General features: G+C 42.9%; 2 protein-coding genes across 2 annotated transcripts in view; one reads left to right on the top strand and one right to left on the bottom strand.

Annotated features, from left to right (window-relative positions):
- The window catches only part of LOC114661299 (soluble guanylate cyclase 88E-like), a 79,960-nt gene extending 72,308 nt beyond the window's left edge, over nt 1–7,652 (bottom strand). Inside the window, exons 1-3 of the mRNA XM_051934294.1 lie at nt 7,362–7,652; nt 4,035–4,297; nt 1,723–1,863 (exon numbers count right to left, since the gene is read on the bottom strand). Of these exons, the coding sequence (XP_051790254.1) occupies nt 1,723–1,863; nt 4,035–4,157 (264 nt within the window). The 5' untranslated portion in view covers nt 4,158–4,297; nt 7,362–7,652. The remainder of the gene's footprint in view (nt 1–1,722; nt 1,864–4,034; nt 4,298–7,361) is intronic.
- Nucleotides 7,653–18,429: 10,777 nt separating this feature from the next.
- The window catches only part of LOC114660391 (myozenin-2), a 46,193-nt gene continuing 45,256 nt past the window's right edge, over nt 18,430–19,366 (top strand). The window contains exon 1 of the mRNA XM_051934230.1: nt 18,430–18,533. Coding sequence (XP_051790190.1) covers nt 18,458–18,533 — 76 coding nt within the window. The 5' untranslated portion in view covers nt 18,430–18,457. The remainder of the gene's footprint in view (nt 18,534–19,366) is intronic.

The raw sequence follows: 19,366 nt of genomic DNA, 5'->3' as shown, positions 1-19,366 counted from the left end.
AAAGGTGGCTTCCCAAAAAACAGTAAAATTGTATAACTTAGTAAAAGACAAGTAAGCCCGCGATTCGCCAGCAAATCGGAAATCCAAGAATGGCAATCAGTTTCTGCGTGATGAAATATCATGGAGGGTATAGGCGGTGGTGTTGGCGGTCGCGTCCGGGCGGCTGTACAACCTGGCATGCACGCTTTACCTCAGGTTTAGTTCACAGGTCGTAGGCATGGTAAAGTTTCCATTTAATTCAATAACATGTATCCGTACGGGCTCGTTTACAGGTCGTAGCCATACGGGCTCGTGTTTGTATCACTAATCGTTGAGCTCCCTCCATTTGGATACGTGCCCCCCTTTGCCTGTGCTGTGTCAAAAGCGCGTTGTGGGCGCGCTCGTTCATTGTCCGGGCGGCTGTACAACCTGGCGTGCATGCTGCACGTCAGGTTTAGTTGACAGGTCGTAGGCATGGTAAAGTTTCATTTAATTGAATAACCCTATTTGAACTAAAGCGGTTTCTTTGTGTGGGCACCTTCATTCATTAAGTCTAGTTTACAGGTGGTGTTGTGTCTCGTCTTTGTTGTTCTGTGGCTGTGTCGTTAGGTAGAAGTCGTTTACTGTTAGGAAGCATACTCCAACCTATACACACTGAGTGGTGGCACAGTGGATTATTCGTGTTGGATCTGTGCCTCTCTTGCATGTAGTGTTTCAGAAACGCGTTGTAGGTGCCTTTGAGCTCTGTGTTGTTGGAGCCGTGACTCCTTTGCGTCCGCTGTTTCAGAGGCGCGTTGTAGGCGCCTTCGTTCATTTTGTTTATCCATATGGGCTCATTTTTGTATTTCCGTTACTTGAGGTGTTTCGTTTTGGAGCCGTGACTTCTTCGCTTGTGGTGTTTGTGAAGCGCGTGGTAGGTGCCTCCGTTTATTGTTTGTATGCCAAACATGCCACACAGAGTGCTGGCACATACATACTACTGACTCTGGGAGGCCGCTGCATTTGACTGTGGGTTGTGCTGTTTGGGCGGTGTTTGGGCGCCACCTACTGACTTCTGGGAAGCCGCTGCGTTTGACTCTGGGGTGCCGCGGCGCACTGCGCATGCGTGTCGGTGCCTCCGTGCATAAATTAAAACTGTGGTTTAGTAATGTAGATAGTTACATTGTGCAAAAAAAAAAGATTTATTTATACGACAGCTTTAGTTTGGCCCTACATATTCTCAAATTTGAATGTGTATTGTATATTTTTATTTTTTAGCATTTACCCTTAAATTATTTATTCACTGAATGTCTGTAAAAGCAAAGTTTCCCCCGAAGACTAATAAAGTCTTATCTATATAACTATCTGTCTACTTTAAAATGTTTACATCCATTATCCAACCCATTATATCCTAACTATAGGGTCACGGGGGTCTGCTGGAGCCAATCCCAGCCAACACAGGGCACAAGGCAGGAAACAAACCCCAGGCAGGGCGCCAGCCCACCGCAGTGTTTACATACGCATATAATGTTAATATTTAGATAATTAAATACAGGGGTATGCTACATACATTTTCCTCAGCTAAAACATTTTATTGTATTAGTACAAAATTAAAGCATTAAGCATATATTAAAAATATTTGCAGCTTTGTTTTATTAAGACAAAGACGTATCTGTTACCCATAACTTAGAATTTTTCTTAGCTGATTAGAAATGCTAGACTGATGAAATCCATTCTTTTAACTTGCATGTAGTTGTTACATACCTTTAGGATTCTGTCATATCCGTATTTCCCAACAAATCCCAAGAAATAAACTCCCCAAGAGTTCATGAGTTCATTGTATGGTGTGCCTGTGACCCCGCTTGCAGCTTTGGCAATACGGGGAATCACACTCTCACTGTAAACCTGCAAAGAAAAAAGGCAAATAAGCAGATTGTTATGGTGTATAAAATCTACAAATTATTCTCTATATTTTATTATTATATTTTGCTCAATCCCAACAAGATGAATTTAGATGTAGGAGGCATTATAATAAAAAAGGCATATCCTCGTCCCTTACACCTCACTTTTATAACAGTTGTTCACAGCATAGTGCTAAAATGGTATTACAGCCTGGGAAAGGAAGACTGAGCCAATAACTCAGGCTATTGATTACTTTATGGATGGACATCTGGGACAACAATTTGGTTTACAGCCTGGGAAAGAAGGACATGAGGCAATATCAAAAAACTTTATTATCTGGGAAAAGATAGATTAAAGAGTTTGAGCAAAATTCATCCATCATATTGACAGCCAGCCAATCAGGTGCATGGAACATTCATGTGTTGTGAAACTTTATAATAAATATGCCTCATTTGAAAGCAACGCAGAAGAAGAGAAACAGCGACGACAGAAGAGCAACGTCAGAGAAGACAACAAAGACACGTATGACCAGTTTTCAGCTGATCATCAGTTAACAGCATTTTCATGAACGTCGATTGCCAAATCAAACGCCGCCCTGGGACATTCGTCATTGTCATCTGTAACTTTTTCGTAAGCTTTTTCTAAAGACTATATATAGTCAGACTTTCCTATCAGTACCTATTTTCTATTATTTTTTGTTCCAGTGGTATTATTATTCTTGTAATAAATACCACGCTGCTTTTAACTTTCTATGCTTTGTCTTAATGTCTAGAGTGATTGAAATAATAAGTTAGATTTCTTTGAGCACCTGGTGCAGCCGGAGATTTGCCATACGCTCTGTGCTGCGAGGTTCATTAAGGCTGAGGGTGTGAGCTCCACCCAATAGTAGGAACAGTACGTAAAGTAAGGCATTCTTGGCTGATAAATGGCCTGTAGTCAAGAGTGCTGAGTCTTTGTATGTTTAAATGTATTCTTGTAGACCAAAAGTAATATTTAGGTCTAATTAAACATCGTATGTTGTTTGTGCCGATAATAAGCAAGTCACTTGAAGTGTTGAGAGTGACAGGCTGTGTTATTCCTAAAGCACTTGTGTGGTTTAAAGTGCTAAGGGTTAATCACTGTGTGTGTGTGTCATTCATGGGGCACTGCTGTGGTTAGGGTCCGTGTGTATGTGTATAGCTATCCATGTCTGTGTTCATCTTAAAGTGCAACAGTAGGCCAACCCGATAACAAACTTGACGAGAACACTTACCCTTGAGAGAACAGGCAAAGGGTAAGTAGAGGGAAATACAACGATAATACACAGATGTTTCCATCTATATTCATAAAAGTGAACAAAATGGAGAACAATATATGTCCTATGTTGTTAAGAAATTGACTCCTGCAAAAATATTCAACATTGTAAGCATTGGCAAGAGTAAGGGACTTGCCCAGGATCACACATAGAATCAGTGGTGGTAATTGAGCATCGAGTTTTTGATTTTTATGGAATGTTTTATTATGAGCACTGTCCCAGTTTTTAGAATTATGGGGCACAGTATTTGGTTCTGTATTTCTGCAATGTGGGCTCTGGCATGTTCCTGTATTACTAAACAGAACAGCTAAAAAATTGGTTATCATTTTTTGTAAAGATGTTACCATTTCTTGTCAGTTCCATAAAAATGAGTTAGTAGGTATGTATTTAGACCAATAAATGTATTTGTTAAGCATACTAGTAGGCTTATCGAGCTTCATCCTCAGTAATTTAATAAATGATAAGACTATGGTGAACTGTGGAAATATTTGTAAATAAATTGTGTGTGGTGGACCTAAGACGGTGTCTGTCTGTCTGTGGTCTGGCTGGCTATCACAACATGCATTGAATCAAAGCCAGGACCCTGGAACTATGAATTACTGAAACACTCTCAGGCACAATAATATTTCCATCCATCCATCCATCCATTATCCAACCCGCTATATCCTAACTACAGGGTCACAGGGGTCTGCTGGAGCCAATCCCAGCCAGCACAGGGCACAAGGCAGGAAACAATCCCCAGGCAGGGTGCCAGCCCACTGCAGTCATAATATTTCCATTCAGATATTACATACTGCTATTTTTTTATCATATAAGTGTCAGATCCCATCCACCATTTTTCCAAAACTGGGATGCCTGATAGAAAATCATGATAATTTACCTGATGGGTAACAAAGGAGTGTAACCTGACATCCGCTCTCTCACGAACCAGCTTCCACACGTCATCGCCATATGATTCCTTGATGAAGTCATGTAGACTCTCGCACAGCAGTCCGTACATCATTGAAGAAGCTTACTGTAGGGGCCTGTGTGGTGAGCAGAAGCGTGGGCTCAAGCAAGTCATGCAGTCTCCAGGTTATGTCACTGGGATTGTGTGCCTTCACTTCTTTGCTTTTTTTTGGATCAACATGTCACTTCAGTAATCTACTTAAAATATGTTTTACTAATATGAAATATTCATAAAAAATATTGCTGTACATGATGAGCTGTTATTAGAGACTTCTGTTTTTAAATGAAAATGCAGGCAACAGTAAAAAAAATGAAAAGAGCATGATTTTTTAGGCAACTTCAGCACTTTATAGATAAGAGTAAACTATAACATGTTTTTATAATAACTGTATTTGCAGTGGATTCAGAAATTATTAAGGCCCGTCACTTTCTCACATTTTGCTGTGTTACAGCCTTGTACGAAAACCATTTAAATTCATTTTTCACCTACATCAAGCAACACTTAATACCCCAGAATGATCAATAAAAAACATGATTTTAGACATTTTTGAAAATTTATTAAAAATAAAAAACTGAATTATCTCATAGGGACAAATATTCATGCCCTTTGATTTGGTTCAGGGCAGCACGGTGGCGCAGTGGGTAGCGCTGCTGCCTCGCAGTTAGGAGACCTGTGGTTCGCTTCCTGGGTCCTCCCTGCTTGGAGTTTGCATGTTCTCCCCGTGTCTGCGTGGGTTTCCTCCCACAGTCCAAAGACATGCAGGTTAGGTGCATTGGCGATTCTAAATTGTCGTGTGGGTGTGTGTGTATGCCCTGCGGTGGGTTGGTGCCCTGCCCGGGGTTTGTTCCTGCCTTGTGACCCTGTAGTTAGGATATAGCGGGTTGGAAAATGACTGACTGACTGACTGATATTAGTTATGTTTTAGTGCTAATGACTAACAACAAAGATGCAGTCTGTACAGTTAATCAGCAGCTCTAGTCAGGGTATACTAAACTGAAGTAGTGAGTCTTCAGCCAGGATTTAAAAGTTGAGACCAAAGGAGCATCTCTTATAGTAGCAGGCAGACCATTCCACAGTTTAGGGGCCCCTTAGGTGGCAGCACGGTGGCACAGTAGTAGCGCTGCTGCCTCTCATTAAGGAGACTTGGGTTTGCTTCCCAGCACCTCTGTGCTTGGAGTTTGCATGTTCTCCCCGTGTCTGCGTGGGTTTCCTCCGGGCGCTCCGGTTTCCTCCCACATTCCAAAGACATGCAGGTTAGGTGAATTGGCGATTCTAACTTGGCCCTAGTGTGTGCTTGGTGTGTGGGTGTGTGTCCTGCGGTGGGTTGGCACCCTGCCCAGGATTGGTTCCTGCCTTGTGCCCTGTGTTGGCTGGGATTGGCTCCAGCAGACCCCCGTGACCCTGTGTTCGGATTCAGCGGGTTGGAAAATGGATGGATGGATGGACCAAAGGGGCATCTCTTATAGTAGCAGGCAGACCATTCCACAGTTTAGGGGCCCCTTAGGTGGCAGCACGGTGGCACAGTAGTAGCACTGCTGCCTCTCATTAAGGAGACTTGGGTTTGCTTCCCAGCACCTCTGTGCTTGGAGTTTGCATGTTCTCCCCGTGTCTGCGTGGGTTTCCTCCCACAGTCCAAAGACATGCAGGTTAGGTGCACTGGCAATCCTAAATTGTCCCTAGTGTGTGCTTGGTGTGTGGGTGTGTGTGTGTGTGTGTGTGACCTGTGGTGTGCTGGCACCAGGGATTAGTTCCTGCCTTGCACCCTGTGTTGGCTGGGATTAGCTCCAGCAGACCCCTGTGACACTGTAGTTAGGATATAGTGGGTTGGAAAATGACTGACTGATATTACTTATGTTTTAGTGCTAATGACTAACAACACAGATGCAGTCTGTACAGTTAATCAGCAGCTCTAGTCAGGGTGTGCTAAACTGAAGTAGTGATGTTCTCCCCATGTCTGCGTGGGTTTCCTCCCACAGTCCAAAGTCATGCAGGTTAGGTGCATTGGCGATTCTAAATTGTCCTGTGTGTGTGCTTGGTGTGTGGGTGTGTGTGTGTGCCCTGCGGTGGGTTGGTACCCTGTCCGGGGTTTGTTCCTGCCTTGTGACCCTGTAGTCAGGATATAGTGGGTTGGAAAATGACTGACTGATATTATTTATGTTTTGGTGCTAATGACTAACAACAGAGATGCAGTCTGTACAATTAATCAGCAGCTCTAGTCAGGGTGTGCTAAACTGAAGTAGCGATGTTCTCCCCGTGTCTGCGTGGGTTTCCTTTCACAGTCCAAAGACATGCAGGTTAGGTGCATTGGTGATCCTAAATTGTGCTTGGTGTGTGTGTGTGTGTGCCCTGCGGTGGGCTGACACCCTGCCCGGGGTTTGTTTCCTGCCTTGTGCCCTGTGTTGGCTGGGGTTGGCTCCAGCAGACTCCCGTGACCCTGTAGTTAGGATACAGCAGGTTGGATAATGGATGGATAGATGGATGGGTAATTAATGTGGAAATATTGGAAAATGTACTAAGCAGTAGTTATTACTTTGATTGGAGATTGTTATCTCATAATGTTAAAACCATTCATTTAATTTGCAGGTTAAGTTGTGAGGAAAAGCACTTTATCTCACATTTATTAAACTCTATAAGAAAGTCTTTAAAACCTTTTATATATTACTGAAACAATTATGCTTCTTTAAACTAATATAAATGCCTGGCAATAAAATCCTCTCTACATCTGTTCTGTCCTAGGCGATGCCTTCGGTTAACTATATGATATTTGCTGACCAAATGTTTTCTGTTTTAATCTACACTCAGGTGCCAATAATATTAGCCATGTTTTAATCGTCTAATGCTATATTTTTATCCAATGGTGGTCTGAGAAGCAGCAGCCGGAGCCTTCTCAGCATGATTTAAAAGCAAAAAACTTAAAAGCCAAACTGTCACAAAGTTTACATATACATATAGTGCTAGGGTGTTGTACCGTGTTAGCCATTATGAATGTAGATAAAAGCCAAGCAAAATGACACCTTTTACTGGCTAACTAAAAAGATTACAATATGCAAGCTTTCGAGGCAACTCAGGCCCCTTCTTCAGGTAAGATGTAAGATGTATGATTACAATGCCTGAAGAAGGGGCCTGAGTTGCCTCGAAAGCTTGCATATTGTAATCTTTTTAGTTAGCCAATAAAAGGTGTCATTTTGCTTGGCGTTTCTCTACATATACATATAGAAAAAACATTCATAGTCCTTTTAATATCAATCTGAAAAATACCTCTAGACAGAGGAGAGGCAGGACGATTACGACGAATAGGCAGGCAGGCAGGCAGCGTCTTCACCTTTTTCTGGAATGATGCGTGGCAGTGAAGCTTAGCAGCCACAGATTCCCACTGCAACAACATTTATAAAGAACTTGCCACTCCTAAATTCCTATTGTTAGTCTGACACCTGTCAGTACCCGGTGGCGTCCTCATCTCTCAGGAGAGATCACTTGTAGAACCAGATGGCAACAACCAGCAGCTTTTTCAGACATAGCAAAAGTAGCAGAGCCCTCAAAGAGTCAAGAACAGGGCCTGTCCACAGAAGCCATTTTAAAGCATTTGGAAAACAAAATACTTTGGATGTCATCTGTAACACATGTGGACGCTCCCCAAAGAAAGCAGCTGTTGTGTAAATAGCCCACAATGAAACTCTACCCTTATATACCACCGATAAAAACGTTCAGCAGTAAGTGGACAGCAGGGCGCCCTGAATCAGCACAATCAGCCAAAGCCTGATTTACAGCACCCTTCACAACAGCACTGATGTTTGGAATTTGTAGGTTTGTTTTTGTATTTGGATCTGCACTGGCAATCAGAAAGTTGCCGGTTCAAATCCCATTAAATGCTAAAAGGGACTCTGCTCTGTTGTGGCCCTTAACCTGCAATTGCTGAGCACTTGAGTAGTGAGAAAAATCCATTCATCCATCCATCATCCAACCCGCTATATCCTAACTACAGGGTCACAGGAGTCTGCTGGAGCCAATCCCAGCCAACACAGGGTGCAAGGCAGGAAACAAACCCCGGGCAGGGCACCAGCCCACCGCAGGGCACACACACACACCCACACCAAGCACACACACATTAGGAACAATTTAGGATCGCCAATGCGCCTAACCTGCATGTCTTTGGACTGTGGGAGGAAACTCACGCAGACACGGGGAGAACATGCAGAAGACTCACTACTTCAGTTTAGCACACCCTGACTAGAGCTGCTGATTAACTGTACAGACTGCATCTCTGTTGTTAGTCATTTGCACTAAAACATAACTAATATCAGTCAGTCAGTCATTTTCCAACCCGCTATATCCTAAGTACAGGGTCACAAGGCAGGAACAAACCCTGGGCAGGGTGCCAACCCACCGCAAGGCACACACACCCACACTATGGACAATTTAGGATCGCCAATGCGCCTAACCTGCATGTCTTTGGACGGAAACCCACACAGACACGGGGAGAACATGCAAACTCCACGCAGGGAGGACCCTGGAAGCAAACCCGGGTCTCCTTACTGTGAGGCAGCAGCGCTACCCACTGCGCCACTGTGCCGCCCTAGTGAGAAAAAGCGCTATATAAATGCAAAGAATTATTATTTTAGTTATTGTGAGCAGAAATTTAAAAAATAGTTATGTATATAACATTCTTAAACCTGCTTAATTCAATTCAGGGTTGCATGGAGTAGATGTCTACCCCAGCAGCACTGGGCTCAAGTGAGAATCCAGAATCTATCACAAGTACACCCTTACTAAAACTGGAACAATTTGCTGTCATAATTAACTTATCCAACAAGTCTTTAGTGATATGGGAGGAAAACCAGAATACCCAGAGGAAAATCAACAAACATTTTCAGCTTCCACAGGTACAGAATTTCAAACACTGGCCAACCAATCCATGGGAAGCCACACTAGCCCTGCACCAAAAAGGCAGCCTTTAAAGACATATATAAAAAAATATTTTTTTATTTGGCTTTTGTGTATTCCAGAAGTATTCAGATGTTCTTCAAAAACTGTGCTTTAATTACACAATATTTCTAAATCATTCCATGTTAAAGACCCTGTGGTTTTCTGTCGGAATTCTTCCTGGAGGGATACTCAGGTTATCCATCACTCTTTCCTAGACTAACAGGTGAGAGATGTGGAGGTAGTGATGACCTTAGAACCCTTAAAGTCCACCCTGCAATTCCAGATATCTGGTCCTAGCACCTGATGTTGGGATTTTAACAAGTCTGGTTACCTGTTGGGCGGCACGGTGGCACTGCTGCCTCACAGTAAGGAGACCTGGGTTCACTTCCCAGGTCCTCCCTGTGTGGAGTTTGCATGTTCTCCCCGTGTCTGCTCCGGTTTCCGACCAAAGACATGCAGATTGAGTGCACTGGCAATCCTAAATTGTCCCTAGTGTGGGTGTGTGTGCCCTGTGGTGGGCTGACGCCCTGCCTGGGGATTTGTTTCCTGCACTGTGTTGGCTCCAGCAGGCCCCTGTGACCCTGTAGTTAGGATACAGCATGATGGATGGATGGTTACCTGTTGCAGATCATTGTGTCACAGACCTTCAATTCACACTCCAAACCCTGCTTAGGCCTTCAATGTAACCCCCCCAAAACACACACACACACCTGGAACATCTGAAACCAGAAAAATTTAAGAATCTAGGCCAAATGAATATTAAAAGATTTATTTTATGTATTAAAGCATTCAAAAAGTACAAAGATAAAACATTAAATGCTGTCCTAAGTATAACTAACAATAAAAATATTAGTCTTACAGTAGTTCAAGCTTCCCATCCATCTTCAAGATGATCTCTCAGTCTTTCAAACCTCATTGGGTTTATGTCAGGAAATGCATGTCCAAAATGTTCCTGTCCAGTAACTCCTACTTTTTGACTTCTGTGCCTCCTGGGACTTTCTCCTCTAGGATGGTATTTATATTACAATCAACAGTAGGTTTTCATTTCTAACAACAATTAAACTATACATTTCTTTGCACTGATTTCTAGTCATAATCTAAAAACTAGTCACTTGGATTAAATAATCTGTTCACTATTTCCAAGCATAATACTTGAGTAACAGAACAGTTTAAATGCTTGAGCAAATCCATCCATCATCTAACACGCTATATCCTAACTACAGGGTCACGGGGGTCTGCTGGAGCGAATCCCAGCCAACACCAGCATGCAAGGCAGGAAGCAAACCCTGGGCAGAGCGCCAGCCCACCGCAGGGCACACACACAAAGCACAATTTAGGATCGCCAATGCACCTAACCTGTATGTCTTTGGGAGGCTACCAGAGCAGAATGTGCAAACTCCACGCAGGGAGGACCCGTGAAGTGAATCCAGGTCTCCTTACTGCGAGGCAGCAGCGCTACCCACTGCGCCACCATGCCGCCCCTGTTTGAGCAAATCTTAACAGAAAAATCTAATGCTACCACAACCATGCTAACACCATTGGAGTCTGGTTTCCTCCAGAAATTACGCTCATTTTGTCCATTTACAAATAGAGAGAATTCAAATCCAAATCTACTTCAGATATCAAGTCAGACAGAAAGCAGGATGACATCATGACACCGTGAGTGTATTATATTCAAAGAGTATAGCTGATACTGACATTTTTGCTAATATATAAAAAAAAACTTAGTTGACAATGTAATGATAACAAGTGACTAAAGAATTAATTAGAGTAGTGGCATCTCCCCAAATAATAATAAACACAGAATTTAGAAATGTAGACATCATTAGACCATTAGGAATAAGTCCCCAGTTTGTGTGTTTCACTGTGTTTGGAAAAAAAATAATCATAAAATACCATTTTCAAATCTGCTTAATCCAATTAAGGTGCATAGGGGGCCTGTCCTAATCACTGTAAAAAAATGTCAGTAAATTTAACAGTAAAAATACTGTGAATGGTGAAAGTAAAATACCTTTTCTGAAACAAAAAAGAAAGTTACCTTATGTTCTACTGAAAATTACCTGTATATCTTAAATAATGTATTTAATTATTTTTTACAGCCAAGTTCTGTAAAATCAATATTTTTTTACCTTCAAAATATGTTACATACCATTTACTAATAAACTAAAAAGATCTCTGTTCATTTACAATGTAAAACTGTTAAATAGCGAAGGTAAACAACTCTAAAATGTAAAACGGCAAATGACATTTGCATAAGGACACGCCCCTTTCGCCATATTGTTCCTGGTGAGCCGCATACCTTTGAATATCAGCGAATATAACTTACACCGAGCTATCAGATTTATTTTTATCTGCGTGCTGAAGGTTTGTTGAGCTTCTGGAAGCTGATTTATGGTGGGTTGTATTCGATAAGCCGGCACACCTTTTGGACACCATACACCACATAAGCAAACTTTACTTCTCCGCCAGACAATGTGCCGTAACTTCCTTAAACACTGAATTCTTTTCAACCAGCAAGCCCGCGATTCTCAAAAGAATCGCATATCCAAGAATAGCAATCACTTTTTGTTCCCTCCGATACTTGGAGGGATGGCATATCATGGAGGGTGGGTGCGTCCTGGGAATGTTCATTTAATGAAATAAATATATTTGTACTAAAGCGGTTTCATTTTGGAGCTGTGAGTCATCTGGTACAACCTGGCGTGCACGCGTTACCTCAGGTGTAGTTCACAGGTTGTAGCCATGGTACAGGTTTCATTTAATTAAATACATATATTTGTACTAAAGCAGTTTCTTTGTGTGGGCGCCTTCGTTCATTGTTTTTATCCATACGGGTGAAGCGCGTTGTGGGCACGTTCATTCATTGTGTTTATCCATATGGGTTTGTTTTGTATTTCTGTTAGTTGAGCTCAATGAAGTGCGTCATAGGAGCCTTCGTGTATTTTTATCCATGCGGTCTCGTCTTTGTTGTTCTGTGGCTGTGTGCCGCTGGCACAGTGGATTAGAGCAAGTTTAGTTTACAGGTTGTGTTGTTTGGGCGCCACTCTGGGAACTACGGGCTCGGTGTTTCGTTGAGCTCTTTCCATTTGGAGCCGTGACTCCTTTGCCTCTGCTGACACAAACCGCTGGCACAGTGGATTAGAGCAGGTTTAGTTTACAGGTTGTGTTGTTTGGGCGCCACCTACTGACTGTGGGAAGCCGCTGCGTTTGACTCTGGGGCGCCATGGCGCAGTGCGCATGCGCCTCGGTGCGTCCATCGTGCATAAATTAAACTGTGGTTTAGTAATATAGATGTGTATAATTAAATGATACATGTTTGCTGTTGGCTGTTATTATTTTACTGACAGTGTACTGGTGTTTGATTCTCACTTTATATCCGTTATCCAACTTGCTATATCCTAACTACAGGGTCAGGGGGGGTCCGGTGGAGCCAATTCCAGCCAACACAGGGCGCAAGGCAGGAAACAAACCCCGGGCAGGGCGCCAGCCCACCGCAGTCTCACTATACAGTAATCCCTCCTCCATCGCGGGGGGTTGCGTTCCAGAGCCACCCGCGAAATAAGAAAATCCGCGAAGTAGAAACCATATGTTTATATGGTTATTTTTATATTGTCATGCTTGGGTCACAGATTTGCGCAGAAACACAGGAGGTTGTAGAGAGACAGGAACGTTATTCAAACACTGCAAACAAACATTTGTCTCTTTTTCAAAAGTTTAAACTGTGCTCCATGACAAGACAGAGATGACAGTTCTGTCTCACAATTAAAAGAATGCAAACATATCTTCCTCTTCAAAGGAGTGCGCATCAGGAGCAGATAATGTCACAGAGATAGAGAAAAGCAAACAAATCAATAGGGCTGTTTGGCTTTTAAGTATGCGAAGCACCGCGGCACAAAGCTGTTGAAGGCGGCAGCTCACACCCCCTCCATCAGGAGCAGGGAGAGAGAGACAGAGAGACAGAGTTTGTTTTTCAATCAAAAATCAATACGTGCCCTTCGAGCTTTTAAGTATGCGAAGCACCGTGCAGCATGTCGCTTCAGGAAGCAGCTGCACAAAAGATAGCAACATGAAGATAATCTTTCAGCATTTTTAGACGAGCGTCCGTATCGTCTAGGTGTGCGAACAGCCCCCCTGCTCAATCCCCCTACGTCAGGATCAGAGAAAGTCAGCGCAAGAGAGAGAGAAAAGTAAGCTGGGTAGCTTCTCAGCCATCTGCCAATAGCGTCCCTTGTATGAAATCAACTGGGCAAACCAACTGAGGAAGCATGTACCAGAAATTAAAAGACCCATTGTCCGCAGAAATCCGCGAACCAGCAAAAAATCCGCGATATATATTTAAATATGCTTACATATAAAATCCGCGATGGAGTGAAGCCGCGAAAGACGAAGCGCGATATAGCGAGGGATTACTGTACATTCTAATCGTTTATTGACTGACATATTTATTAAAGTGTGTGGCTATCAGCTTATGATTAAACATTCACTTCTGTTAGGATGTGTTGTAAAGAGAAAACAATTGTTTACTACAAAGTTATACTGTAGACCTAAAAATATTGTCACCTTAATTTTTACGGTAAAGTTCTGGCAACCACAGCTAACCGGCACTTTACCATAAATTTAACATTATTTTTTTTAAAGTGTAGCATTGGCTACAAGACAGGAACCAACTCTGGTGGGGGTGCCACTCCCTAACACAAAATGGAATTTTCCGGGTGGCACGGTGGCACAGTGGGTAGCACTGCTGCCTCACAGTAAGGAGACCCTGGGTTCGCTTTCCCAGGTCCTCCCTGCGTGGAGTTTGCATGTTCTCCCCCGTGTCTGCGTGGGTTTCCTCCCATAGTCCAAAGACACGCAGGTTAGGTGCATTGGTGATCCCAAATTGTCCATAGTGTGTGTGCCCTGCGGTGGGCTGGTGCCCTGCCCAGGATTGGTTCCTGCCTTGTGCCCAGTGTTGGCTGCAGACTCCTGTGTTAGGATATAGCGGGTTGGATGATGGATGGATGCTCAAATGCTGATCAAAGTTATTAGGTTGTGCAGCAGAGTTTATGTGAATCTTAAACCAAGAAAACCCACAATATAAAAATATGTAAAACAGGTCCACAGACCCAAAAAGAGAAAGCCAACAGGCTGAGTCTACTGAGAAAACAATTGCTGGAGGTTACTGGATATATAGGGTGTCCCAAAATTCACGCAAGAAGTAATTTTGATAGAGAACACAGGTTTTTAATTAAAAATTGTAAATTTTTAATTGATTCATAAGTATACAGTATAGGGTTATGTATGGAATAGCATATCGGGTAAATGGCCTCCATGACTTTGCTGGCACATACGCACTCTTTTGTCGAAATTTTCCATGACCGTTTTGCATAAATGTGGCTGAATTTCATTGATACAACGCTCAGTTTCCTCCTTCAAGGCGTGGGTGGTCGTGGGCTTGATGGCATAAACACTTAGACTTCAAAAAACCCCAAAGAAAAAAGTCCAACGGCGTTAAATCGCATGATCTGGGCAGCCAATTCTGATCACCAAAAATGGGAAATTACACGACCAGGAAATGACTCATGCAGTAATTGAATTGTTTCTCGGGCTGTATGGCATGTGGCACCGTCTTGTTGAAACCACAAGTCGTCCACATCCATATCTTGCAATGTAGACACAAAAAGCTGGATTATCATGTTGCGATAGCGAGCACCTTTAACTGTTATTGCCTGACCAGCCGCATTTAAGAAGAAATATGGTCCGATGATGCCTCCAGCCCAGAATCCGCACCAAACAGTGACACGTTGTGGATGCATTTGTTTCTCAACAACGCGTTGTTCTTTCGTGTAGAGCTCCATTTTTAATAACCCTGAACTGTGAGCTGTCACGCTGTCTTTTTTTTTCATTGGCAACACTTTACCGCACAAATGGCGCCAAATTCAAATCTTGCGTGAATTTTCGGACACCCTCTAAAAGGAGATTGAGATCTGCCAAAGTGGTTTTAGTACTAATGCTAGTTCATTTAGCAGGGTGACGTACTGATGTTGGACAAGGACACCCTGGCTTTACATTCATGTGTCATTTCCTCCCACAGGTGTTCAGTAGGGTTGAGGTCAGAGCTCTGTGCAGGCCACTTGAGTTCCTTAACGTCTGTACAGACCTGGCTTTGTGCACAAGGGTCCATCACACTGGAACAGGAAAGGGCCATCCTGTTTTTGTATGCTGTAGCACTAACAGTTCCCTTCACTCAACGGGCCTGACCCAAATCCTGTAAAGCAGCTCCACACTGTTATCCCTCCTTCACCACACTTTACAGTAGACACCAGGCAGTCCAGAAGGTAGTGTTCTCCTGGCATCTGTACAAATGACTCAGGTTCCTTTCTTTAATGATACTTTTTCTTTTCTTCATCTTTTCGAGTAGTGTTAAGCCATTCTCAGTTCTTCATGCACAGTTAACACTTTACTAAGCTAATGCAGTGGCAAATCAAATGACCAGAAAGGAGTCCATCAGAGTAGCAGATAGTGATGGTGATTCGTCACTGCAGAGAACGTGTTTCCACCGCTCCAGAGCCCAATGACAGCGTGCTTTACACCAAATGTAGGAAGTGTGTGGGGTTTGTTTTGTTTTGTTTTGTTTTTTTCAAATTAAATGGGTGCTTTGGACTTTAAAAGGGCTTCTAATATGTGGACAAAGAAATATGTGATGCATAGCAGGCTACCTATCAGTATAAAACAGATCAAAAAAAACTGAACTTAGCATTTTGGTATTGTAAGCAGTGAGAGTTCTTTTAAAATTACCGAGCCAGTGGTATTTCACAAATCTGCTATCATCTCTTCATGGTTATTTATGGAGCCTGTTACAGATCTAGAACTAGAACCTTCATGTGGATAGTTTTCTTTTTTTTCTGGAAACCAAAAACGGTTCTCCTATAGAATCGGTCTCAGGAATTACTTTGGCGTAAATGAAGGACATTTCATGTTCAGTGGAAATTAAAGCAATGGTCGAGTTTCATTTTCTGAAAGGGAATTGTGCTTGGAGTTAGAAATTATCTTTGCATACCTGCCCAGTCTTCTTCTTCTTCTTTCAGCTGCTCCTGTTAGGGGTCGCCACAGCGGATCATCTTCTTCCATATCTTTCTGTCCTCTGCATCTTGTTCTGTCACATCCATCACCTGCTTGTCTTCTTTCACCACATCCATAAACCTTCTCTTAGGCCTTCCCCTTCTCCTCTTCCCTGGCAGCTCTATCCTTAGTACCCTTCTCTCATTATACCCAACATCTCTCCTCTGCACATGTCCAAACCAATGCAATCTCGCCTCTCTGACTTTGTCTTCCAACCGTTCAGCTTGATCGGACCCTCTAATGTACTCATTTCTAATTCTGTCCATCCTCGTCATCCATCCATTATCCAACCCGCTATATCCTAACTGCTGGAGCCAATCCCATCCCACACATAGGGCGCAAGGCAGGAAACAAACCCCGGGCAGGGCACACATCCACACACCAAACACAATTTAGCATTGCCAGTGCACCTAACCTTCATGTTTTTGGACTGTGGGAGAAAACTGAAGCACCCGGAGGAAACCCACGCAGACATGGGGAGAACATGCAAACTCCACACAGGGAGGACCCGGGAAGCGAACCCGGGTCTCCTAAATGCGAGGCAGCAGCGCCACCGTGCCACCTCATTCTTATTACACCCAATGCAAATCTTAGCATCTTTAACTCTGCCACCTCCACCTCTGTCTCCTGCTTTCTGGTCAGTGCCACCGTCTCCAGCCCATATAACATAGCTGGTCTCACTACTGTCTTGTAGACCAGGGGTCCTCAATCACAGTCCTGGAGGGCCGCGGTGGCTGCAGGTTTTTGCTCCAACCCAATTGCTTAATAAGCAGCACTTATTGCTCAAGTAACACTTCTGTTTCACTTTAGTTGTCTCGCTCGTTAAGATTTTAAACCCTTATTGCTTAGTTTAGTCTTAAACAGCCATATTCCTGGCTTTTAATTGCTCCTAATTAGCAGTAACATGCAAATGACAAAAGAGATCAGCATTTCTCCATTTAGCTTGTTACCATTTACACCTCTGTGTATTTATCATGTGCTATTGGGTTAAATTAAATACTTGGAAGGAAATTGAAGAGGAAAAAGTGAAGGACTGAGAATTACTCATCCATTTTAGCCTTCAAATCATTTGGATGATATCCTTAGAAAGGGAAAGAAAATCCAGGATATAAGAATTACCTGACATAGCAGAGTTAAAGCACGAACAAGCCATGAAATTAAATTATTGGCAAGAATTGCTTTCTAATTAAGCAACCAGGTTAGAACAAAAACCTGCAGCCATTGCAACCCTCCAGGACTGTGATTGAGGACCCCTGCTGTAGACCTTCCCTTTCACTCTTGCTGATACCCGTCTGTCACAAATCACTCCTGACACTCTTCTCCACCCACTCCACCCTGCCTGCACTCTTTTTTTTACTTCTCTTCCACAATCCCATTACACTGTACTGTTGATCCCAAGTATTTAAACTCCTCCACCTTCACCGACGCTACTCCCTTCATCCTCACCATTCCACTGACCTCCCTCTCATTTACAGACATGTATTCTGTCTTGTTCCTACTGACCTTCATTCCTCTCCTCTCTAGAGCATATCTCCACCTCTCCAGGGTCTCCTCAACCTCAATGTCATCAACAAACATCATAGTCCATGGGGGCACCAGTCTAATCTCATCTATGTGCTAGTGCTACGCTGTGCGCTATTAGTCAATAATATTCTGGTATAAATGTCTGTATGAGCAGTTCAAAAATTGTTTGAAAGTAGAGTTACTCTTCCCGTGTCCATCTTAATTTCTGCATAGTCGAAGACTGAAAGCCCGAGACGCTTTATATAGGAGTTAACTTGAAGGAACGAAACACAGCCTCACACTGAGTTAATAGAGCAGCTACCGCAAATGTTACCAAACAAATATAAGCCTGTGACAAACTTTAAAGGAGGAAGCCGAGGACAGCTGCCTTCGACACGTGGTGTAAAGTAACCCTATCGGGTTTTTACTGTGGCAGTGCAGCAGCCACAAGAGCGGAATGATGCTGCGCACACCAAGCAGTGTGCCCTCCGGTGGATAATTAAAGCCCGTGATGTAATGTGGAGATGCTCAAGACACTGGGATGTTCTGTCAGACCATGAGAAAGTGAAATGGTAGTCCATGAGGAATGATGATGTTCTGAATCCTTGAGAAAATCGAAATCATTCGGAGGGAAGAAAATCAGCGAATCAGTTTCCTAAGTGAAGAAAGGTAAATGCGCCAATTTGAAAGTAAAAGCCTGAAATAAAAACGACTTCTTATCGTAATATTCAGGCTGCTGGGTACTACCGTCAGAAAAGCGAAAAATAACCATTGCTCTGTTCTCTGTAATTATATCTTTCCTGTAGCCATTACGCCGAAAGAAGACGATGCCAGTGACACACTCAGACCTCGCTAAGGAGAGGAAGCAAAAAGCCTTTGAGCTTGCAATGGAGGTTCAAGGAGGTAAACAAAGCTCGGCGCAGTTTTTAAATTGCCACGCCCACTGGTGTAAAATCGAATGATAAAACATAACTCAAGCATGTGCTTAAATTATTTTATGAAACTACCATTGGTATTCCAAGCAGCAGAAATTACTTTCATTGGATAAGGTGGTCAGTCTTCACTGTAGAAGTCTCAAGGAGCGTCACTTTTTAAGTGACAGAAACTGTTAAACTATTTATACATTTTTTTTTAAATAATGAAGCTTCCTTACTATTTCTAAAGAATCAATTGAATGTCCTGTACTTATTTCTCAAGAGCCGATTAAAGTTCAACCCAGTTTCTGCGGCAGCATTATATAATGAGCATGACACGAATGACAATCAATATTATTTATATCATTTATTAGCTGACATATGTATCCAGGGCGAGTACAATTGGTTACATTTTCATTTATTTTTCCAATTGGTTACATTTTCTTTTATTTTTCCAATTGGAGTACGTGCAGGTTAAGTGACTTGCAGGTTAAGTCACAGTGCCATTAGCGATATTTGCACCCAGCACCAAAGTCCAAAGCCATAACTACTGCATATAAGTCATTTGAGTTATATTTCAGTCAGTATCCAACCTGCTATATCCTAACACAGGGTCACGGGGGTCTGCTGGAGCCAATCCCAGCCAGCACATGGCGCAAGACAGGAATAAATCCCGGGCAGGGCGCCAGCCCACCGCAGAGTTATATTTCATTTTTTTTAGAAATCCATCCATCCATTATCCAACCTGCCGAATCCGAACACATGGTCACGGGGGTCTGCTGGAACCAATCCCAGCCAACACAGAGCACAAGGCAGGAACCA

The sequence above is a fragment of the Erpetoichthys calabaricus genome, chromosome 11, assembly GCF_900747795.2.
Source record: "Erpetoichthys calabaricus chromosome 11, fErpCal1.3, whole genome shotgun sequence".
Lineage (NCBI taxonomy): Eukaryota > Metazoa > Chordata > Cladistia > Polypteriformes > Polypteridae > Erpetoichthys > Erpetoichthys calabaricus.
Note: the sequence above shows the minus strand (reverse complement) of the source record. Positions and strands in the feature narration are given on the sequence as shown.